The sequence below is a fragment of the Schistocerca piceifrons genome, chromosome X, assembly GCF_021461385.2.
Source record: "Schistocerca piceifrons isolate TAMUIC-IGC-003096 chromosome X, iqSchPice1.1, whole genome shotgun sequence".
Lineage (NCBI taxonomy): Eukaryota > Metazoa > Arthropoda > Insecta > Orthoptera > Acrididae > Schistocerca > Schistocerca piceifrons.
Window position 1 is genome coordinate 444,809,121 of NC_060149.1, and position 26,286 is coordinate 444,835,406.

Here is a 26,286-nt window from a genome sequence, read left to right on the forward strand (position 1 = left end):
TTGACCATCTATGGAGGTTGGGCTGCCTCCATGTACAGCAGTTTGAAAGATGTCAGAAAATCACATTGCTGGCATCAATGAACAACTTTTCTGGACACTAGTCAATTCTGGCTCATCACTTCCTGTGATATTGGTTGCTTATCAAAGTCATCTGAAAAATATTATATTCTGAGATTAAACAGCCACTGTGTTGAAAGTTGCAAATGTAAAATATGTCAAGCCAATAGGGATAAGTTTTGTGAGAATAGTTATCAATGACAGAACATGGCCAATCAAGTTTGTCATTTTACAAGAATGTAGCCATACAGTTATCCTTGGATGAGACTTCTTCCAGGTATCACAGGCAGTCACACACTGTGGTAGGCTGGAACTCCAGGGTGATAAAATTACTTCATCAAGTTCACAAAACACTGAAGATAAACTTATCCTTCCATCCTCTGTGAGATGAGTTCTAATCAATAGACTTAATACTCAGTAAAACTGTGAAGTGCTAGACAAGTGTGGAGAAGTACTCAGCCTCACAAATGACATCTGTTTACCAGTGAGGATCATAACCATCACAAGTGGAGAAGGACAGCTCTGGGTCAACAACTGCCATCAACAGCCACAACTCATCCCTAAATTCCTGTATGTGTAGATCAGGTCAGTGCCATAGATGGTGACTCATTCTACTCTACTATTGTTGACAACTCAGTAAGGGAATCATCTACCTGGTTAGCAGTTGGACATGGCTTGAGGAAGGAACAATGTCAGTTCAGTGCTGTCCATTTTGAATAAATTTTTTAATGTAGTCAGGTCTGAAGCGAAAACAGGACACACCAGATGATCCACATGACACAATATGAAACATTCACCATTTACCACTCATATAGGGTGTCACTATCTAAACAATGGATTATTCAGGAGCCACTGGAAAATATACTGTGAGAGGACATCATTCAGTCATTAGAGAGGTCTTTGTCCTCACCTGTGGTTCTTTTGAAGAACAAAAATGACACATAGGATCCCTGCATACATTAGCACTGGACAAATAAAATTACCATCACCACAAATTGATGAGACCAGATGAAACCTTTAATTTGTTTCAAATATGTTTGTATAATGGCTTATACAACCAAATAGCCGGCCGGAGTGGCCATGCGGTTCTGGGCGCTACAGTCTGGAGCCGAGCGACCACTACGGTCGCAGGTTCGAATCCTGCCTCAGGCATGGATGTGTGTGATGTTCTTAGGTTAGTTATGTTTAATTAGTTCTAAGTTCTAGGCGACTGATGACCTCAGAAGTTAAGTTGCATAGTGCTCAGAGCCATTTCAACCACTTGAACAACCAAATAAAAAATTCAAAAACATGAGGTAAAATTAAATTGTGATTACTTTATACATAGGATAGGTATGTATTGAAATATAAATATTGATGCACTTAGTTTTCATGAGTATAAAATCACTGAACCTTATGACATCCAAAGTTCAGCTTTTCCATAAAGTAACAATTTTAGAAACCAATCAAGTTATAAGTACAAAACTTAAAGCACCATTAAAGGTACAGCTTACAGAAACTAATGATTTCATAAATACATTTACAGGTTTTATAGTTGAAAGGACTTAGAGATAGTGAGAAATAATCAACTGTCTTCATGTAGTGTTTTCACCCTTTCCTTTATAGTTATGCACTCCAGTAAACAAAAATGCAGGATGTCATATTCAGCTCTACAGTAATTACAGTTTAAAGAGTGTATTACCTTTAACAGGTGTTTTGTTTTGTTTGTAGCCATGTATTATTAATGGTGACAATATCCTTCCACATCAGCCAACTTTTACGAAACCATGGGGTATGAGGTTTGACAGCTCTGTACTAAGTTCATTTTAAATTAGTGTCTGGGTTACATTCTGATGGCTATCCTCTTTTCCCTTAACTGCATGCTGTTGATAGTAGTCTGACTGTGGAAAAAATATTATAGTGGGTGCAAGTTGTTGTATGTTCATAAAAATCTGGTCAGAGTAATCATCCCCCTTATGTCAATGTGGCACAGTATGCACTGGAAACAGATTAATTTATGGTGATATTTCAATCTTAAGATATTCAGCTCTATGTAGTTTGCAATTTTCCCCCAAGCTACTCTTGCAGAAGATAACAGATCACTTGTGGTATTTGCACATATCAGGATTCTGTTGACTCTTAGCTCTGTTGAAAATAATTAAATAAGTTTTATACAGTAATAGTCCTACCCTAATCGATAAGATACTTAGAACGAAGAGAGAGGATAACAGCATTTTTGTATCCTCCTCAGAAAACAATAAACCACACTGACAATAAATGGGTCCCCATGCTACAGTCCTGGAAATGGAAAAAAGAACACATTGACACCGGTGTGTCAGATCCACCATACTTGCTCCGGACACTGCGAGAGGGCTGTACAAGCAATGATCACACGCACGGCACAGTGGACACACCGGGAACCGCGGTGTTGGCCGTCGAATGGCGCTAGCTGCGCAGCATTTGTGCACCGCCGCCGTCAGTGTCAGCCAGTTTGCCGTGGCATACGGAGCTCCATCGCAGTCTTTAACACTGGTAGCATGCCGCGACAGCGCGGACGTGAACCGTATGTGCAGTTGACGGACTTTGAGCGAGGGCGTATAGTGGGCATGTGGGAAGCCGGGTGGACGTACCGCCGAATTGCTCAACACGTGGGGCGTGAGGTCTCCACAGTACATCGATGTTGTCGCCAGTGGTCGGCGGAAGGTGCACGTGCCCGTCGACCTGGGACCGGACCGCAGCGACGCACGGATGCACGCCAAGACCGTAGGATCCTATGCAGTGCCGTAGGGGACCGCACCGCCACTTCCCAGCAAATTAGGGACACTGTTGCTCCTGGGGTATCGGCGAGGACCATTCGCAACCATCTCCATGAAGCTGGGCTACGGTCCCGCACACTGTTAGGCCGTCTTCCGCTCACGCCCCAACATCGTGCAGCCCGCCTCCAGTGGTGTCGCGACAGGCGTGAATGGAGGGACGAATGGAGACGTGTCGTCTTCAGCGATGAGAGTTGCTTCTGCCTTGGTGCCAATGATGGTCGTATGCGTGTTTGGCGCCGTGCAGGTGAGCGCCACAATCAGGACTGCATACGACCGAGGCACACAGGGCCAACACCCGGCATCATGGTGTGGGGAGCGATCTCCTACACTGGCCGTACACCACTGGTGATCGTCGAGGGGACACTGAATAGTGCACGGTACATCCAAACCGTCATCGAACCCATCGTTCTACCATTCCTAGACCGGCAAGGGAACTTGCTGTTCCAACAGGACAATGCACGTCCGCATGTATCCCGTGCCACCCAACGTGCTCTAGAAGGTGTAAGTCAACTACCCTGGCCAGCAAGATCTCCGGATCTGTCCCCCATTGAGCATGTTTGGGACTGGATGAAGCGTCGTCTCACGCGGTCTGCACGTCCAGCACGAACGCTGGTCCAACTGAGGTGCCAGGTGGAAATGGCATGGCAAGCCATTCCACAGGACAACATCCAGCATCTCTACGATCGTCTCCATGGGAGAATAGCAGCCTGCATTGCTGGGAAAGGTGGATATACACTGTACTAGTGCCGACATTGTGCATGCTCTGTTGCCTGTGTCTATGTGCCTGTGGTTCTATCAGTGTGATCATGTGATGTATCTGACCCCAGGAATGTGTCAATAAAGTTTCCCCTTCCTGGGACAATGAATTTACGGTGTTCTTATTTCAATTTCCAGGAGTGTAGTATGATCTGTTAGGTCGCAAATACCTAAGCTGTTAGCATCAATGTTTCATTGGGAAGAAAAAAGTCTAAGCCATGCCCATCTATTTCATAGCTGAACACAGTTCCTGCAGGGATGTCTGTCACTTTCAATCCATTCATAACAACTGTGAGCCAGCCATACCAAAAGGAATACACCTTAGATAGAGTGCTGACTTGTAAGTCATTCTTAGATATCATTTCTTTACTAATTTGATAATCACGTACTGAATAGTCAACATGAGTGGGAAAATCACTTGATTAGCACCATGTTTTCCAAGTAATGACGAAATTGGCATTGGACTGGCAAGTATCCCAGTATGATGTTGATGACAATAGTTCATGTTTCTTTTTCCAAAAATATTTAATCATCCACAAGATATCTAAATCTGGAAATTGTCCATTTCTTTGTGAATCATTTATTTATTTAATTTATTGAGTCCTTTAGACCTACTCTGTCAGTTTACATATTGGACTGTGTTTTAACGATTTTGAAGTTGTTAGATTGAATACAATATTGTGCCTTAGTACAGTAACAGCAATAATTTAATTTTGTTCTTCATAATCAGTGTTCTTTGAAAGCCTGCAGCTGTGTCATTCATGATTTAAAAAACAAAAATCTGCACTTGTTACTTATTTTTCATGTTTAGCACTATGTGCTTTCAGTATTTATTCCCATTTACAAGTCCATTTGTTTAGGTAAATATTTTTTCTTATGTTTGCATGTGAGATTTTCTACCTCTCTTACACTGTAGTTGTCTTTTTGGGGTTACACTGCAATTGGAAAATCAGACAATTAAATCTTGTACTGTTTTTTATGTGTTAATGTTAGAGATAGTATTTTTGTCTGTCTAATTACAAGTATGGACGAGGCACAATACTTGTATGTAGACACACAAAAATACTATCTCTAACATTATCATATAAAAAAATTCCAAGATATATTTTTCTGACTTTCTGATTTCAGTGTAACATCAAAAACACAAGTACAACGCACAAGAGTCAGACAATCACATGTACAAATATCACAAAAATATTTTTGTAAACACATGCATTTGAAAATGAGAATAAATTCTCAAAATGTGTGGCACAGTGCACAAAAAAGTAACTGGTGCAGTATTTAAGTCATGACTAGCATAATAATAATAATAATAATAATAATAATAATAATAAATCAATGAGAAAAAAAATACTTCTGAAGTTAGTTATGTGAGCTGATTGGCAGAAAGTGGAAGTTTATTGATTATTCATAAGTTACTGATTAGAGAGAAAATCCCTGTTCTTACCAGTCTGTGTAAGAGGATTGCAAGATTATATACATATGCAAATGTATTTTTCATTGCCAGGGATGATGTAATGATGATCTTTCTCTTAACATGAGCTCTAAACTCAAAGGCTTCCATCTTAAGTTGAATGAGGGGATAGCCAATTCTGCATACATAGTTGAAGTTGTAATGTTGCTTTTACAGATATACAGACCATCAGTTGAAGGGATCTAAAACTGTAAACGTAGAAGTCATACTTCATCTTACTACAGATTAAAAGCATATTAAAGGTCTTCAGATTCAGATTTAGATTCTTAATTTACCATTGACCACCTGAGATGGAACAGGCATTTTACATTGATAACATATTACATTTTCCTTCAATAGTACCTTAAAACTAAATAAACATTCCATATTCCATATAAAACCTAGAAATGATAGGATAAACAGCAAAACAATAAACAAATACTGTTAGTGATGTTACATAGCACAAACATTAAATATTAATGTCAATTGATTTTATGTTAATAAATTCAGTGATATCATAAAAAGGATTAATAAGTAACCAGTTCCTCCCATGAACCATGGACCTTGCCATTGGTGGGGAGGCTTGCGTGCCTCAGTGATAGAGATGGCCGTACCGTAGGTGCAACCACAACGGAGGGGTATCTGTTGAGAGGCCAGACAAACATGTGGTTCCTGAAGAGGGGCAGCAGCATTTTCAGTAGTTGCAGGGGCAACGGTCTGGATGATTGACTGATCTGGCCTTGTAACACTAGCCAAAACAGCCTTGCTGTGCTGGTACTGCGAACAGCTGAAAGCAAGGGGAAACTACAGCCGCAATTTTTCCCGAGGGCATGCAGCTTTACTGTATGGTTAAATGATGATGGCGTCCTCTTGGGTAAAATATTCCGGAGGTAAAATAGTCCCCCATTTGGATCTCCAGGCGGGGACTACTCCAGAGGACGTTGTTATCAGGAGAAAGAAAACTGGCGTTCTACGGATCGGAGCGTGGAATGTCAGATCCCTTAATCGGGCAGGTAGGTTAGAAAATTTAAAAAGAGAAATGGATAGGTTAAAGTTAGATATAGTGGGAATTAGTGAAGTTTGGTGGCAGGAGGAACAAGACTTTTTGTCAGGTGATTACAGGGTTATAAATACAAAATCAAATAGGGGTAATGCAGGAGTAGGTTTAATAATGAATAAAAAGATAGGTGTGCGGGTAAGCTATTACAAACAGCACAGTGAACGCATTATTGTGGCTAAGATAGACACGAAGCCCATGCCTACTACAGTAGTACAAGTTTATATGCCAACTAGCTCTGCACAGGATGAAGAAATTGATGAAATGTATGATGAGATAAAAGAAATTATTCAGGTAGTGAAGGGAGATGAAAATTTAATAGTCATGGGTGACTGGAATTCGAGAGTAGGAAAAGGGAGAGAAGGAAACATAGTAGGTGAATATGGATTGGGGTTAAGAAATGAAAGAGGAAGCCGCCTTGTAGAATTTTGCACAGAGCATAACTTAATCATAGCTAACACTTGGTTCAAGAATCATGAAAGAAGGTTGTATACATGGAAGAAGCCTGGAGATACTAGTAGGTATCAGATAGATTATATAATGGTAAGACAGAGATTTAGGAACCAGGTTTTAAATTGTAAGACATTTCCAGGGGCAGATGTGGACTCTGACCACAATCTATTTGTTATGAACTGTAGATTAAAACTGAAGAAACTGCAAAAAGGTGGGAATTTAAGAAGATGGGATCTGGATAAACTGAAAGAACCAGAGGTTGTACAGAGTTTCAGGGAGAGCATAGGGGAGCAATTGACAGGAATGGGGGAAAGAAATATAGTAGAGGAAGAATGGGTAGCTCTGAGGAATGAAGTAGTAAAGGCAGCAGAGGATCAAGTAGGTAAAAAGACGAGGGCTAGTAGAAATCCTTGGGTAACAGAAGAAATATTGAATTTAATTGATGAAAGGAGAAAATATAAAAATGCAGTAAATGAAGCAGGCAAAAAAGAATACAAACGTCTCAAAAATGAGATCGACAGGAAGTGCAAAATGGCTAAGCAGGGATGGCTAGAGGACAAATGTAAGGATGTAGAGGCTTATCGCACTAGTGGCAAAATAGATACTGCCTACAGGAAAATTAAAGAGACCTTTGGAGAAAAGAGAACCACTTGTATGAATATCAAGAGCTCAGATGGAAACCCAGTTCTAAGCAAAGAAGGGAAAGCAGAAAGTTGAAAGGAGTATATAGAGGGTCTATATAAGGGCGATGAACTTGAGGACAATATTATAGAAATGGAAGAGGATGTAGATGAAGATGAAATGGGAGATACGATACTGCGTGATGAGTTTGACAGAGCTCTGAAAGACCTAAGTCGAAACAAGGCCCCAGGAATTGACAACATTCCATTAGAACTACTGACGGCCTTGGGGGAGCCAGTCCTGGTGTGCAAGATGTATGAGACAGGCAAAATACCCTCAGACTTCAAGAAGGATATAATAATTCTAATCCCAATGAAAGCAGGTGTTGACAGATGTGAAAATTACCGAACTATCAGTTTAATAAGTCACAGCTGCAAAATACTAACACGAATTCTTTACAGACGATTGGAAACACTGGTAGAAGCCGACCTCGGGGAAGATCAGTTTGGATTCCGTAGAAATGTTGGAACACGTGAGGCAGTACTGACCTTACGACTTATCTTAGAAGAAAGATTAAGGAAAGGCAAACCTACATTTCTGGCATTAGTAGACTTAGAGAAAGCTTTTGACAATGTTGACTGGAATACTCTCTTTCACATTCCAAAGGTGGCAGGGGTAAAATACAGGGAGCGAAAGGCTATTTACAATTTGTACAGAAACCAGGCGGCAGTTATAAGAGTCGATGGACATGAAAGGGAAGCAGTGGTTGGGAAGGGAGTGAGACAGGGTTGTAGCCTCTCCCCAATGTTATTCAATCTGTATATTGAGCAAGCAGTAAAGGAAACAAAAGAAAAATTTGGTGTACGTATTAAAACCAATGGAGAAGAAATAAAAACTTCGAGGTTTGCCGATGACATTGTAATTCTGTCAGAGACAGCAAAGGACTTGGAAGAGCAGTTGAACGGAATGGACAGTGTCTTGAAAGGAGGATATAAGATGAGCATCAACAAAAGCAAAACAAGGATAATGGAATGTAGTCAAATTAAGTCGGGTGATGCTGAGGGAATTAGATTAGGAAATGAGACACTTAAAGTAGTAAAGGAGTTTTGTTATTTGGGGAGCAAAATAACTGATGATGGTCGAAGTAGAGAGGATATAAAATGTAGACTGGCAATGGCAAGGAAATCGTTTCTGAAGAAGAGAAATTTGTTAACATGGAGTATAGATTTAAGTGTCAGGAAGTCGTTTCTGAAAGTATTTGTATGGAGTGTAGCCATGTATGGAAGTGAAACATGGACGATAAATAGTTTGGACAAGAAGAGAATAGAAGCTTTCAAAATGTGGTGCTACAGAAGAATGTTGAAGATAAGATGGGTAGATCACGTAACTAATGAGGAGGTATTGAATGGAATTGGGGAGAAGAGGAGTTTGTGGCAATTTGACAAGAAGAAGGGACCGGTTGGTAGGACATGTTCTGAGGCATCAGGGGATCACAAATTTAGCATTGGAGGGCAGTGTGGAGGGTAAAAATCATAGAGGGAGACCAAGAGATGAATACACTAAGCAGATTCAGAAGGATGTAGGTTGCAGTAAGTACTGGGAGATGAAGAAGCTTGCACAGGATAGAGTAGCATGGAGAGCTGCATCAAACCAGTCTCAGGACTGAAGACCACAACAACAATAACAAGTAACCAGTTTAATAGCTTGCTTCTGAAGTTAGTTATGTGAACTGACTGGCAGAAAGTGGAAGTTTATTAAATATACATAAGCTACTGATTAGAGAGGAAATCCCTGTTCTTACCAGCCTGTGTAAGAGGATTGCAAGATTTGCTCTCCTGTCAGTACATGCCTGAATTTTTAAGTTATTAATCATCTTAGCGAGTTGTTGTTGGAACTCTTTAATATATTTCTGCCATGAAGGAAGTAGTCAAGTGACATACTCATACATTTTAACATGCAGGGACAGAGAGACTGTGATTGTTGATTTGTGCAGATTGTGTGCAATTTATTTATTTATTTTTTTTATCCATCCATTGACAATAAATATTGTATGGAAGTTTTCAAGGGTACATGTAAGCCATTTCAAAGAAATGGGACACAAACAATATATGCGTAAAAAAGTACAAAACAAGATAATACAATGAAGTTAATAATAATACAATGAAATTAATATAGCCTATATACATCCCTTCTTGTTATTTTAAATGCATTGTCTGTTTTTCATAAGGCTTTAGCTTTGTCTTCCCTAAACGGCAAGTCCTTATATACACAACACTGCTTAAGTATATATTTACATGACACAACAGCTGTCCTTTAAGTATGTAAATGTAGTGAATGATTAGGTACAGATAGAGTATTTTTTATTTTGCCTTCAAAAATATCATCAGAAAAAATTTATTGACCTACATAGTCATTTACAGAATAAAAACATTGTTCTACCAGAAATTTTTTAAATTCTGTTTTAAATGTGTTATCATCTTCTAACTGTCTGATGTTGACAGGCAGTGCATTGTACAGTTTTGCACCAATATGGCTCACATGCCTTTGTGTATTCACTCTTTTTTTTCGCTGAGTATGGAGTGCTGCGCTATTATGGGTATTGTAGTTATGAAAGTCGGTATTTGTCTGAAAATCTGCAATGTGGGTCCTGACATACAAAACACATTTGTATATGTATAATGATGGTACAGTAAGTATTCTAAGCTTTTTGAATATGGATTTGCAGTGTGTCTGTGGAAGACTGTGAGTTATTATTCGGATGGCCCTCTTCTGCAACAAAAAAATTTGTTTTAGACGCCCTGTTGAGGAACCCCCAAATATTATTCCGTATGTGGCAAGAGATTGAAAATAGCCTAAATATGCCATTCTGGCACCCTCTGAGGTACAAACATTTGCAATAATTCTGAGGGCAAAACAGACTGAATTAAGTTTCTGTGCATTTTATTACGTGGTCATTAAAATTTAAGTTTTCATCCACATGAATCCCCAGCAATTTTGTGGATGTCACTCTGTCTAAGGCTTTGTCACCCCACACCAAATCGAGATTTACATTTTGACATCTTTTCCCAAACTGCATATAATTTGTTTTATTTACATTCAATGTCAACCTGTTTGCATTGAACCAAGAGTGGATGTAATTTAGTACTTTATCAGCAGTTGTTGGTAGCAATAGCTTTGGTGCACTTATTATCACGCTAGTATCGTCTGCAAATATTATTGCTTTGGCTGCATCATCTGCGGTGTGAAAATCATTTATATAGACAAGAATGTAATTAATAACAGACTGGAATGGTTTATAGGACATAATACAATCATTATAACAGAGTACTTGGTTTCTGTAGCTTATGCCTGGGAAGAAACACCTGTTGACATTTCCAGGTACTATTTCGATTCCCTTATCACTCATAGCAGTGTTACCCTACTGCATCTTTCTGCAAAAAGCTGAGGGCTCAGCCTTCAAATTCATCCTTGGCATATACTATGAAATTGCCTGTATACTGTGGGATGGTGACAGGATACCATAATCTGTTGTCACAGTGTATAGACCAAAAAACAGCAGACTTTAAGGATCTCCTCATGGTAAACCCTTGGACGGGAGTCTGGTAATCATCTGACCATCTACCATGCTTATTGTTACGATCCTGTGCTGAGGGTAGTGACAACACCAGTTGATAATTTTTGATGGTATGCTAATATAGCACTACACTTGTTGAATAATAGTATGATTGTTGTTTCCATAGGTGTGTTTGGTATCTAAGAAAACTGCAATAATGCAGAAATTAACAGTGAAGTTCAGTTGCACATTGGTTACAAGTGTGTAATGAGCATCAATAGAACTGAGTTTTTTACAGAGACAAAATACTAAATTATAAAGGATGTTATAATGTTCTACAAACTATTCAGATTTTTTGCACATAATCTTACAGAGATAAGAGATCAACGAAACAGAGCAAAAGGAGCTTGCATAGACTGGTTCCTGCCATGTTTGGTCACAGGCACGATGTTGACTAGCTTCCGCTGTTAAGATACAAAGGTTATTTTGAATAAATCATGAAGCAACTCTGGAAGTATAGTTTTCAGTTTTCAAGAAAGACTGAAGATCAAGGAGTACACAATCACATTAGGCATCTGAGTAGCACATTAAAAATAAACTGCTGATGGAAATTTATTGTATCATTGATACAATTTTTGGTGTAAGCTGGAGCTAAGACATCCACAAATGACACTGCATGTTAAATACCTGCTTTATCTGTATTATTATCCTATGTAGGACCTGTAAAACTTGTAGCTTCCCCACAAAATGCTTGTGCGGACATATTCATCTGTATTTCTAAGCAAAACTTGGTTCAGTTTGCTTTCTTTGCTTTTTGTACATATTCCAGTCCCAAGATGTCATCTTCCCCATAACAATAAAGTTTTGGTAAGTTGATACAGCTGAGAACACTGTGGTTACTAGCTGTCTCTCAGCTACTGTGTCACAGCATTCAGAAGTCCAGCAGCGCTTGTGCTGGTGACATGTAAGTAAAGCTGTCATCAACTTGAAGATTACAGTGCTTTACTAGACATTGTCTTATTAAAGATGACCTTCAAACAGACATACTGAAAGGTCAGATGAAGGCAGCAGAATACCACCTGCAGTGAGATGAGACCCAGTAAAGTGACATCTAGGATTCACTGAAATATTCCTAGATGTGCTATCAAAGTGTACCTAAGGACAGAATTCTCAGACTAAGGGTACCAGCCCCACAAGTTGGCATTAGGTACATGTGTTTCAAAAAGCTTGCTTAATATTGTTTTGACACCCATTCCAATTTTTACTCTTGCAGTTAAGACTGATGTCACTCATGTGGGCATGCTACGAGGAACTGGAACAATCACTAATATTTTAATGACAAGAAGGTCACTATCTAAAGTGTCTGTGAGTGATATCCACTGGCATTTTAGAGATAAAGAAAGAGATGCTAACAAGATGTAAGGGGGATATTGCCATTGAAATGCAGTGCCTTATCTAGTAGGCTGGTTTTGTGTTAAGTAAAAGTAAATGTGAACAACTAATGAATCATTCAACTTCCATACTACTGAAGTCATTTAGTGTGTGAGTTTAGATGGCTAATGAAGAAACATTTCTTTGGTAACTTATAGAACAGGTGGATGGGAGAAGAACAATACTAACCACAACATTCCTGATGTCTTGTGAGTTCATAATATCAAGTGATAAAATGCCAATATATCTGTTATTTTTTGGATACTGTAAGGCATGTAAAAGATACTTTAGTCTGTAACAATGGTGACTCCACTGTTGCCATTACATCTGGCTTCACGATAAATTTTATACTGGAATTCCCTTAAATTCATACTGTCAGCTAACCAAACTTAGGAGATTAAAACAATACTTGCATATAGTTGAGTCTAATTAGGTAAAAAGTCATTCAATGTTACTTATAATCCGTTTTGATTGCAAAAATGTTTATCCACATGACGGGTTTTTGATCCTCTAGAACCATCTTCAGATCTGCAATTTTGGTTACAGGAGTAACCCATCCACACACAGCAACCTTGACATGCCACGCCACATTAAATTGCAGATGGTTCTAGAGAAACCAAAACCTGTCATGTGAATAAACATTTTTGCAATCAACACGGATTATAGGTGACATTGTATAACCAGTGATTGCTGTATCCCTTCAGACATTATGTATGTTTTTGCAAAAAGTCATTCCATTTACTTCCTAGAATCTGTGCGTTTTGCTGAAGAAAATTGAAAGATAAATTCTTGCACAGTGTTTTGTTCTAAACTTACTATTTTGTGAACCATAATCTGTCCCCGCTATGACCCCTATTAATGCTTTTACATCGGATTAAGCAATACAGCCAACTAGTTCTTAGTTTGTGTGCTGAATTACATTCATTAAAATATGAAACCATTTATCACCAATATTTAAGCTTTGACAGATGTTAACTGATCCCACTGTAGTTGTAGGAGGAGGGTGCTGGAGTAGGATTTTTATAATGAAAGTGATAGGTCCATTATATTAAAAGAGCTTGTTGGCTATATTTGAAATTATGCACTGTCTCTATGTCAGTTTGTGTGGGAAGACGTATGGTCTTGGAATGTCATCTGATGAGTGCTTAGGTAAGGGGATTTTAGTTGACTGGGGAACCCCATTTAGCACAGCTACACTATTTCCTGTGTGTTGAACACTAGGTGGAGATATGTTGTTTGACTGCAGAAAAGGAGCTGCCACCTCGGAATTCAATTAAATAGATTTAAGTGAAATTCATGAGCTAAAACCCATTGACAGAAATGATTTTTGGCATAATTTTGAAAATAGTGGACAGATGTTGCCCATAGATAAGTGACTGACAGAGTAACAAATGTAGTTGCTTTTGTAGATGTGCATTGTTTTATATATTGTTCACTCACACATTTTGCACCTTGGGTTTGACTTTGACACTGCACATGTACGTGACAGAAATGAAGACAGTCATGACATTGTCTAATGGGTTTCACATTGGGCATAACTGTGCCTGTCAGTACAGTACAGATAGACATATGCTAGGAGAAGCTCAGATATAACTGGAATGGGGCCATAGAATATGTTTTGATTACAAATGTTTTTCTTTAAAAACTGTTTGACCATTAATATGGGCAATTGAGACCATGAATCTTTTAAGACAGCACAGTACTTTAGATTCTATTGTATTTTTCTCAGTCCTGTAGTCTACAAAATTGCTTTATGCATAAGGCATTGAAAGTCAGTTTATGTGTGTATAGGTGAAAGTGAATTCTGTGCTTATATATTTGAAATTACAAATAATGCACTTCATACATTAAATATACTCCAGTGGAATAAAAGCAGTAATGCTGTAAATATGAAATTAAAGATTTTCCAAAGATTTTGAACTTGGTATTTGCTTTTATGTTTCTGAGAATTTTATTGTGTTATTTACATCATATTTATTTAGATTATTCTCTGACTAGTGTTCATAAATAGCAGAAATAGTTTTACAGTTGATGTTAGTATGAGTGATGTAGCTTGCTTAAGATTGCTCAGGAAGCATTGGGAGAGACCTTGAATTAAATACTTTTCAAGCTTTGACTCCAGACTCATATGATGAACCATGCCAAAAGCTTCTGATATGTCAATAAATGCTCCTGTCAATTCCTATTTCTTGTCAGTCAGGCTCAGAGGCTCAGTATGCAGTCACAATGGCAGTTACTGTTGGCATCTTATTTCAGAATCTGTGTTCTTCATTAAATAATATTTTCTTTTTATTTATAAGTTCTGTTAGATTATTACACATAACTTTTTCTAATATTTTTGAAATTCAAGAGGAAATTGTGATGGACCTGTAGTTATTTACATTATCTTTCACACCTTTTTTATATATTGGAATTACCTTAGATGTTTACAATGCATTATGGGAGGTCACTGCTTGAAATGAGCAATCACAAAAGTGTGTTAGTAGTTTAACTAGGTTCTGAGTACTCCTCTTTACTACTATTGAAGGGACACCATCAATGCCTATAAAGTTGGAATTCAGTGGGGTTTGTTACTACTTTATTTTCTTGTGAGAGTGTAAAACTTTTACATGATGCTCTGTTTTCATCAGTTTCTCGGTTTGTTAACACTCCACATCTGTGATTTTTTCCAGTGTTATGTTGTCATGGTCTTCAGTCCAAAGACTGTTTATTGCAGCTCACCATACTACTCAATCCTGTGCAAGCCTCTTCATCTCTGAAGAACTACTGCAACATACTTCCTTCTGAATCTGCTTACTTTATTCATCTCTTATGATTTTTACTCCCACACAATTCCCTCTGGTAAAATTGCTGATCCCTTGGGTCCCAGAATGTGTCCTATCAAGTGATCCCTTCTTTTAGTCAAGTTATGCTACAAATTTGTTTTTCCCCTATTCTATACAATACCTCATCATCAGTTATGTGATCTACCCATATAATCTTCAGCGTTCTTAGCACCAGGTTTCAGTAGCTTATATTCTCTTCTCCTCTAAAGTGTTTATCATCCATTTTTCACTTCCATATATCATTACACTCCATACAAATACTTTCAGAAAAAGACTTCCTGACACTTAAATCTATGTTCAGTGTTAATATAGTTCTCTTCTTGAGAAACTCTTTTTTGCAATTGTCAGTCCACATTTTATATCCACTCTACTTCAGCCATATTCAGTTATTTTGCTGCCCAAATAGTAAAACTCATCTACCACTTTAAGTGTCTCATTTCCTAATCTAATTCCCTCAAAATTGCCTGCTATATTACCCCCTGCTTTTGAATCATGGGAATTGGTACATTACATTCCAAATTCTTTGCTTTTAGCAATGCCGATATAACCACTAGACTGGCACCACTAGCAGAATTAAGTTCATCTCTAATTTAGTTGCTTCCCATTCTCTTGATTATTTCTATAGCTTTCTATAGCATACATCACATCCCTTATACACTAGTTTGTTTACAGCCATGGGATGTAATTTTATTATGAAATGGTTTTTACTCTTAATGTAAACAAAACAAGCCTCCATTAGTAGCGAAAGCACACTTTGTGTAACCTTTCAATCATGTGATATCACATTAATAGTGACATCTAATCTACCAGAATAGGCCTAAAACTTGTGAAAATGTTACTTCATATTGCAATGTACTGCCAGCTGCATTTGTTCAAATACCCAAGTTAATTTGCCTTTCTTAACACAGAGGCTAATATCAATATCTTTCTTCATCAGTGATGGTCTGGAATGAAGCTATTGCTGCTATGCACTGACAATATTACCGGCATTTCAATGTTTGTGAGACTCATGCTGTTGCCAGTTATTCTGCTGTAACAACTCATCCGGTCCCCTTTGCTGTTGCTGTGAACCACCATGTTGCTGTGACAGCAGCTCATGTTGATATAGCTGCTGCTGCTTTTGTTGTCCCTGTAGCCATTTTTTAAGCTATCTGACCTTTAGATCTTCATAAATTACACTTCGGTTGCTCAAGCTGGAAATGTTTACACTTGCTCGCTCCAGAAAGAGAGAAGTAGATCCATTCATGACCACTGGTTTCTAGAATTCACTTTATTTTACATTATACTGAAAAATGATTTTCAGTGATTCTATAAATGCCACAGTTTCTTAGGCAAGCTAAAACTACTGGAACACTTGTAAATGACTGAGCAGAAAATGATTAATTTCTGGAAATTGTATTGAATACTGATTGATATCTAAATTAACATTTGTGAGAAATTTGATGGCAGTTTGGATGCATAGTAATGCAGCTATGGAAGGTGATAGGGCATATGTTTGGTATAAAAGTCTGTAAATAAAAACTAAGCCCATAAAAAATCAAGCCCATAAAAATCCAACAGATTGTGTAATATGAATAAACCATCATATGAGAACCTGAAGTATATTTTCTCCATTTGGAACTTCATTCACTACAGGAAACAGCTGCAAACTTCAGAGAATATCTCAGTCCTGTTGTACTGAAGCTCCTTACAGTGGTAGTAGAAAGTACCAGTAGCAGAATAAAATTGAAAGAAATTCATTTTCAAGTCAGGGGCAATATTACATGTAAAGTTATTTCTAGTCATTATCATCTTCATTAAAACTGCTCTAGGTGTACAACCAAATTACAGTGATCAACCAGAACATTATAACCACTGACCTACTATCAATATAAACACATCTAGGGGATAGCACCCCATCATCTGGCAAGGAATGAGTGCTAATCAGATACACAAATGGTGCCTGTAGTATCAGTGAGAGTGCTGTCCAAGTGTAGAATGGAGGAGGCACATCAGCATTTTGGAAACCGCACAACTTGTCATGTGTTCAAGGAGTGCTGTGGTGAGTGTCTCCAACATGTGGCAAAACCAAGGTGAAACCATGTCCAGACATCGTGGGGTTGGACGGCCACCCGTCATTATAGATGTCGGACGTCATAGGTCGAGCAGATTGGTAAAACAGGACAGGCGGTGAACTGTGGAGGAACTAATATCAGACGTTAATGCTGGGCAGAGTACAGCTGTATCTGAACACACAGTGCACCAAACACTCCTGACAATAGGCCTTCACATCTGATGACCCATGCATGTGCCAATGTTAACACCGCAACATCAGCAGCTGTAACTAAAATGGGCACCTGACCATTGACACTGGACATTTGTGCAGTGACAGAGCACTGCATGGTCTGATGAATCCTGATACCTTCTTCATCATGCTGATGGGAAGGCACAAGTCCATCATCTTCCAGTGGAACACCTCCATGACACTTATGCTATAGGACAGAGACAAGCTGGTGGCAGCTCTGTTATGCTCTGGGGAATGTTCACATGTCCATACATGGGGCCAATGGAGCTTGTGCAAGAAACCATGGTGGCCAAGGAGTATCATATGCTGATTGATGACCACGTGCACTCCTTCATAACGATCACATTTCCCGATGGCAGTGGCATCTTTCAGCAAGATAATGTGCCATGTTGCAAGGCCAGGAGTGTGATGGAGTGGTTTGAGGAACATAGTGGCAAGTTCCAATTGACGCGCAAGCCCCTAACTTGCCAGATATCATCCTGGTTGAACAGAACTCATCACCCCGCTCCCCAGAATTTATGGGAATTTGGTGACTTGTGTGTACAGATGTGGTGCCAACTCCCTAGAGTGGCCTACCAAGGCCTTGTTGCTTCCATGCCACAAAAAAATTGTTGTCATTATCCATGCCAAACATGGACATACTGGCTATTAGGTAGGTGGTTATAATACACCTGCTCATTAGTGTATCATGCTCTTATAAAGGCAAATGCTATGGCAACTTGCAGAAGTGGCTTTAAACTTGGTCTATATAACAACACAAAGGCACTATGAAATATCAAGTAAAGTTTTATTCATGGAAAAAATGACTCCTTAAACTGTTCTCAAACTTTACTACAAAAAATGACTCCATTAAATTGTGCATAAAATGCATACAACATGATAATCCCCTGTATTTGTTGATTCTGTTCACACGAAGACAAATGTCATTGACTACAGTGCAATGGTCGTAAATGTAAGTATTTAGTTTTTTTATGGTACATATAAAAATACCTTAATGTAAATTTAAATTTCTTTTTAATCAATATTTGGAAAAAATGCAGGGTATTAAGAGAGAGAAAAGTCCAGTTTGTTGCAGCACAAGTAATACTGTGACAATGCTAAGAAAAAACAGACTTCTGGGCAGCAGTTTAGAAAACACATAGTATTGCAGGTATTCTTGGCTATACATGGCTGCCAAAAAAAGTAAAGCACCCAGAAGGTGGGGGGGGTGGGGGGGGGGGGGGGGGGGGGAGGAAATTGAACTTATGGCCAGAGGGGATATGTGATGTTAATTCAGTGGTTACCAAGTCAAATTTACAAAGAACTTGGTTGTATGAGCCCTTATCAACATGACTTTGCATTCCCTCTTGTCTGGATGTATGAAGTAGTTCTGTTGTGAAGGATATAACAAAGCCATTGCATCTTCTCTTGAGGTAAGGTGGCCTACAACTGTTGTAACTGAGCCTTGAAAACCTGGACATTGATGCTGGGATGGAGTTGACATCTGAGCTGTTCTCACATGTTCTATCAGGGAGAGATTTCGGAATCTTGCTTGCCAGTGGAGGACCTCAACATCATGCAAGCAGTTTATAGAGATAGCACCACAATTTCTCACATGGGAGTGTAACACCAGAGGATGCAGAATGTCTCTGATGTACTGTTGTGCTATCAGAGATCCCTCAGTTGACATCTGTGATGTGTAGTCATATCTGTGATCTGTACTCATATGACCTGAAATTATATCTGATGGGTCCACAAAACATGATGGCAGAAATAGCACTGCTGTGCCTCTACATAACATTGGAAGAACTGAAATTCAACCCAGGCCACCACCATACTCGTCAACTTTGGTCATATGTTGTAGGGCAGAACTGTGATTCATCTCTCAACAAACTGTGGCATTCATCAGCATTCCACACTTTCTGGTCATAGTACCACTCAAGACACAGCTGTTTGTTTTGTGGTGTCAACAGCAGCCTATGCATGTCACAGTTATTTCCTAGTCTGTCTGCTGCTAGTCTCCAATCAGTGGTTTGCAATGTCTTATAATGTTGCAGAGAATGCAGTACTTTGCCTCAGATGACACACAGATGTGAGCGTGTTACTCTGTACTTGGGGTACAATATGGAGATCTTCCATTGTGGTGGTCAGACGTAGTTGACTGGAACATCAACAACAAGTATGTACACTTTGACATTCCCTTGCAGTCTAACATTGGGCCACTGTGACATCCAAATACCCCATAAATCTGGATAATGCATGAGTCAGCCAGCTGGCCAAATGGTGACTCTCAATGAGGCCACTTTCAAACTCTATCAGGTGCTGATAATGCTGTCTCAGACTAGTACATGGCATTTTTGTGTCCTTGGCACTCAAGATCTGACACTTTCATGCTTCTTATATACCATCTCAGGCCTGGTAACAATACTAAACATGAAAAACACTAATGCAATCTGGTGGTCATTCTACCTGCTGCAGAAAAATGCTACTCTAATCACTTACATACTTAATGATGATATGTTCATGTGTGAAGTTACATTGATATGTGACCATGTCTTCTGAGTACTGCACTTTGTTTTTCAGGTATTGAAGATGGAAAAACACAGGAAAGTATTTCAGTCAAAAGCACTAGTCTGACGGCTCTTTGAATCTCAAAAACCATTGATTCTTATTAAAGCAGACAGTAGTAAAAAATTTTTTTTAGAATAACAGAAAATATTCCATTTATATTACATTTCTGGTTTAAATTTTTCAGGTTTTTTTTTAAGATAGTAACTCAGTGTGTGATGTTAGTTGCAGTTAGGGCAGGAATTATTTCATTCGGGGGACCAAGGATGGTGACGTGGAAGAGCGATGTACGTTTACCATGCCAAGCTGTAGGCATCCCTGAACCTAAACGGCGATGGCTAGAAGCTGGAGATGTACCATTAAACCAGCACCCAAGAATCAATTTTGCTCCTGATGGTTCTCTTCTCCTGTCAAAAGTACAAAGAACTGATCAGGGTGAATACACATGCCATGTCTCTAATGAGTATGGAGAAGATACCATTGTTTATCAACTTTTAGTTCAAGGTATGTACACTATCCCTGTGCTGTACCTGTCATCTGCTTATCATTCCATACAAATTAGAGAGTTCATCATTAAAAAATAAAGAAATGTGTAGGATAGAAATATTTCATGAATTCTAAGATAAGAGATATCTGTCATGCTAACTTCACTTCATGTCGACGTCATATGTGTTAGAAAGTTCTCAGTGCTTGTATCCTTAATTATCTTGCCATTTTAGTTACAAATTCAATAAAGTGAAGAAGAAAATGTTACCATTGGGTTTTACATTTTGTCTCTGATGGCTTTCATTTTGAATCTCAAAATTAACATGCATGTTGTGAATTTTAATGAAAGTTGTAAGTGTTGCTGTATGTTACTTCTTTCCTCATGCTTTAGAATAGTTTGCCTATCATAAACCAATTTCAGCTCATATACAAGCTGAAAAAAAGCCACAGAAGCTATGCAGTAGGGAATGGATGTGCAGACTCATCAATGTTCAAGTCTCATTTGTTCCAACCTTTTTCTTTAGTTAAAGCGTCAAATTGTGTAGAATTTACACCTCCACAATCTGGTAGCTTGTGTATTACTTTCTGTTACTCTTGCTTTTATTTAAACAGTAAGAAATAACATGAACTTCTCACACATGTAAACGACCACTTTGCTCCATCCGTGGCACAAATAAAGCCAATATAAAGTAATAGTGGATGCAGAAACATCGTCTGCATCCAGTGAGGTTCACAAAACAGCAGGCAGTCTAGGCCGTATTGCACCTTATTATACTACACACAACAATTCCATTTTGTGCATTTGACATCCAGGCTTACCTTCACAGAGCCAGTATGAGCACAGACAAGAAGATGTTCAAAGTAACCACCTTACATTTGCCAAAGCTTCACCACTCACTGGCTCATACTTTGCTGGTCCTATGCAACACACCTGCATCCACCATTGGTGAAGTGGTATGCTAGTGAGCTATTAGGTCATGTACATCCATAAGTTTAGTACTATAAACTTGTTCCTTTAACTGATCCCACAAATAAAATTCTAATGGTTAAGCACCAGGAAACACTGTGGACAGAACACTGGATTTGTACAACCAATCCATTTCCCTAGAAACACTTCATTTAACTAGTTACATACATTAATTCCAAAATGAGGCAGTGCACCAACATGCTGAAATTATAGATGTTGCCAAACACCAAGTGGAAGTTTTCTAATGCATTAAGCAAAGTACTGCAAAGAAATGTATGATACAGAGGTGCATTCAACTTGTCCACCAACAGACAAAGACTCAAAAGCTCTCCTCCTGCAATTCCAGCCCACAGGTTTGTACCAAAGAGTGCCTGCAAGCCACATTCATGAGTGACATTTGGGTTGTGCTCTGACCAATAATGGATGTTGTGGAGGTTGAAAATACCTTCACGAGTGAAGTTAGACTAATCAGTCCATATCATGTCATCTATAAAATGTTCATCATCTTCCATTCACAAACCTGTAGTCATTGAATGCGGTCTTCTGGTTGCTGGTGTTGAGTTAATATGTAATGATATGGATGCAGTTATTCATCATGCAACACTTCAACATCCAGTCTTTGAGATATCTGGAACTGCCTTGCATTAACACAGGTACTTTGCCAAGGTGATTGGCGAATGGTTTTAGGAAATATGTCCTCTATTTGTGGAGTGTATCTAGTCCTTGGATGAGCTTTGTTCATTACTTGTGGATGAAAATTACCGTTCTCCTGGAGGCATGACTTCAGATGACAAAAAGCATTCTTATTAGGATGGCACCTTTGAGAGTACCGTGCAGCATACACTCGAGCTGCAGCAGACTGGTTATCAGATGCAACCAACAACAAAAGCATACTGACATATTCATCATTTGTGTACTCCACCAGAAAGCTGCCCTACATGAACTTGACAGGATCAGTTATGGTTGTGCACTGCATGGTTAGGAGACACATGCATGCAGTGCAATAGGTTCCATTGTGATTTGATAGGTTATTGTTATGTAACAAAATGATGTCCTACTTGTACATGACAGGAACCAGGGAACAGATAGCTAAAGAATGGAAAAGGAACCTGACGAGGATTTGAACCATAGTTCCTTGGTGGATGTGAGTTTGAGGTCCCAGAAGTCTACTCAGTAAGCTACGACAGCTGGTACCAAAGTATGGGATGATACACATTCCTCTGTACATTCTGATGTACTGCATGATGTGACAGTGTTGCCAGCTCCTTGTTTACATTCATGTGTTTTCAAAATGCACCCAATCCAATTTTGATAGATAACCTTTTGTCTTAAATTGGAATGAGGAATTGCGTACTGACCTCCAAATGCAGCATTTATCTTCACCCTGTATATATAGTATTATTTTATTCATTTCCAGTAACTGTAGTTTATATGTCAGAATAAAATTCAGTAATCAGTTCCAAATGTACTTTCATTTCACTTTGCTGGTTTCAACAACTTAATTTGTCATCTTCAGTTGCTTAGTATTGGTTTAGCAGATGTCAATATCTTCTTCATAGAAGCATAGTGCTGTAGTATGTCCAAAAATGTTCATATTGTATGTGGTTACAATAATGTGTAAACCAGTACTGAGCTTGTGAAGAATTCAACTTAATTTGTCAAAGCCAGTAAAGCGAAATAAAAATATATTTACTATCAATGACTGAATCTTACTCTGAAATGTATAAAGCAGTAGCATGTTTGCCTATATCTCTGTACAGAAGTCTATGTAGTCTTTATTCTGTCCTTGCATATGTTGTTCAAACATAACGAAGTTCTGATTCTAAAATGACATTTCATTTCATCAGTTATATTCTGTACATCTGATAGAGAGAGGCCCATTTGATGACAAAAGAAGTCAAGAATGTACATTTTAATTAAGTGCAGTACAATTAAATGACTTAACATTATTGTTGATGGTTAACATTAATCATAAAATACCATAAGATTAAACGTAATTTTAATAGCTTTCATGAAGATACTCTTCATTATTGTAGAAGAAGTTTGCTAAACAGGAAGTTCATTATTTCAGTCTTTAACTCCTCCATATTAGTCGTAAGACAACTAATATGTCTTGAAAGGTCAATGAATTCATGTGTACATCTTTGTGTGACTTCTTTCTACACTAATGTTGTGCTTTTAATATCCTTGTTCAGGTAATTCATATTTTACACTAGTTTTGAGAAAACATAAATATTGATAATGAACATATGTACTGTGAAACTGTTGACAAAATAGCAAGTTTTTTTAAAAATTTAATGGAGTTTGACAACAGCTGCAGAAGTGATAATGAACATTGCACATGTTTATGATAAAGTCAGCTCCATCAAATTGATGTAGTTCTCAGAAAATTAAGGCCCAAGATTTCTACAGAATGCTTAAATATAATCTCCCAAAGAATATTCACTCAGATCTATGTTTTAAAGAAGTGAATGGAAAGCATCAATCAACAAACAAGGATGAGAATAACAAACAAAATATTTTAACAAAAATAATCAATTTTTGAAAACAGAATGGAATAGGATTGATAAAAAAATCTCCTCCCTAAGTGTTGCCAGGAGAACACACATATAATGGTAATAAAGTTTGCCAGCTTTCAGAGCCCGTGGCATCTTCTTCTGGCAGAAGGGTTGAAGGTGATGGAAGAGGGATGAAGGAAAAGGACCGGTGTGATTTAGGAAAGGTGTAGAACTTTGAAAAGTCACCCAGAGCCCCACATCAGAGGCAACTTACCAGACAATATGAGAAGGAATGACTGGTTGTTGGGGATGCACAGGACTAGATTTGAAGACCTCAGAGCTTAAAGGTGGAAGGTAGGGTAATACACATGACAGAGATTACTTTCAAAACATCGTGCATGAGTTCATAAGTGCAGAAAGCTAAGTACATCAGTGTCAGAAGTGAAAAATGTAGAAAACTGAAGTTGAGTGAAGAAAGGAATAGTTATTGTGAAGAAAGGCTGAGGCTGAAGAAATTAAAGTAAATTAAGGCCTGGTGAGAGTTGAGAATCAAGGACACATTGTAGTGCTAGTTCCCACCTGCAGGCTTCTGGGAAACTGGTGTCTGGAAGAAGTCATGACTGTAGTGTTGTAGAGCATGTTCTGCAACAGGATATTGTGTGTTGCCAGTATATAACCTCTGCCTGTGCCCATTTATCCTAACAGATAACTTAGAATTATTCATGCCAGTGCCACCCTCCTGGCTTTAATTTACATTAATGTTTTTGGTCTCTGCATTTATTCACATTAACTATTCCTTTCTTAACTCCATTTTAGTTTTCTGTATCTTTCATTTTATGATCTGTCAATTTTTTGCCTTCCCCCTCCCTCCTCTGTCACATACAATGCACTTTAGCTTGCCACTCTTATTAACTCATGGATGATATTTTGGAAGTTATCTCTGCCTTGCGTTTTACACATTTAAGCTCTCAGGTTTTCAGATTGCGTCTGTTGCAGTCCACAACAATCAGTGTTTCCTTCTCATCCCATCTGGTAAGTCTACCTTTTCCTGGTGTCCTGAGCAACTTTTACAAACTCTACCCCTTTTCTTAAACCCACCAATCCTTTTTCTTCACCCCTTTTTCTTCCCCTTCAACGCTTCTGCCAGAAGAAGGAGCCACTGGCTATGAAGAATTGCAAACTTTAATAACTTTATGTGCATGTTCTCCTGCCTCCACATCATGAGTAGATTTTTTTGTCTATCCAAATAAAATATCATGAGTAGATTTTTTATCTATCAAAATAAAATATGTTAAGACTTGAGACAAACCAAAAGGGAGAACCTCGATTGCTGAAATGAAACATCCATAATTGAAGGAAAATAACTCAAAATGTGAAAAATACCATAGCAACAGGTGAAGATATAACTGTGACAGCTTGCTGCTATTTTTGAGATTACACTTTGCAGCACATTGAATGTAGAAGAGACCTTAAAATCTAGCCCTTCTGTTCTTACAAATCTAAAAATTTTACCCTGAAGCAGATGATTTCAGTATCATTCACATGCCATATTACTGCATGATTGATACATTCGTAAACAGAAAATCTGAATTCTCACCAAGAGAGAAGACAGTGTAATAAGTCTTTTGATATCACTGGATGATAGGCATGGTAAACATTCTGTGGGAGAGTACAGTAATTCATAGAGGGTCTTTTATGATAGTAAATGAAATAAATTCTGAATGAGTTGAAATTTTTCTATTCTTTACTCAAATATTTACTGCATTAAACGTTTGTGTCAAGTTAAATGTCTACCTGAAGAGTACTTGGACACAGATTCATAACTTTTGTGAGCAGGGTTCCATGTTCAGTTTCAACTCAGACACAAAATTTGAACTTATTACCAAAGTTAAATACAGTCTTTCACACTATTTGCCAGTTCTCACAGATTCTGAAGCCTATTGGTCCACAGATGAAAAAATATTAAGGTGAGTGAAAATAACTGACAGATCATTTATGTGTGAGAATTAAGGTTTTGTAGATAGGTCTGGTGAAAGACTCTGATGCTTTGATAGATCTGTATCAAAATCAAATTATCTATTTATTCAACACAGTTGTAGATTCTCTTACATAGTGCTTGATTTGTAAAATAAGAGTTTCTGCTCCTGTGACATTCCAAGGAGTGTTTTTGAAATTTAGACTTGTTAAAATGTTATCTTAATGCGTCTCTGAGCATTTTAAAAGTGTGAATACAGCATTTGTTTTGCATCGCTTCAACTGCAGGAAAAGTTCTATTGCATCACATCTCAAAATCTGCAGCTCAGACTTTTTTCCATCAGAGGTACCAATACAGTATACCAGTGCATACTGTCACAAATCAAGCACTACCCTTATATATATTAGGATTTCTCAACTGCAGGCTATTCACATAACATACTTATTTTCCCAATAAATGGTCAGTGACTTACATCAGTCTGATTTTTCTTTTTTTTTTTTTCACTAAACTGGTATTTCCCCCGTATGT

The 26,286-nt window shown here is 38.2% G+C and overlaps 1 protein-coding gene across 1 annotated transcript in view; it reads left to right on the forward strand.

The window, feature by feature from the left end:
• Nucleotides 1-26,286, forward strand: part of LOC124722409 (Down syndrome cell adhesion molecule-like protein Dscam2) — a 758,217-nt gene that overhangs the window by 661,967 nt on the left and 69,964 nt on the right. The window contains exon 24 of the mRNA XM_047247577.1: nt 20,064-20,336. Within this exon, the coding sequence (XP_047103533.1) occupies nt 20,064-20,336 (273 nt within the window). The remainder of the gene's footprint in view (nt 1-20,063; nt 20,337-26,286) is intronic.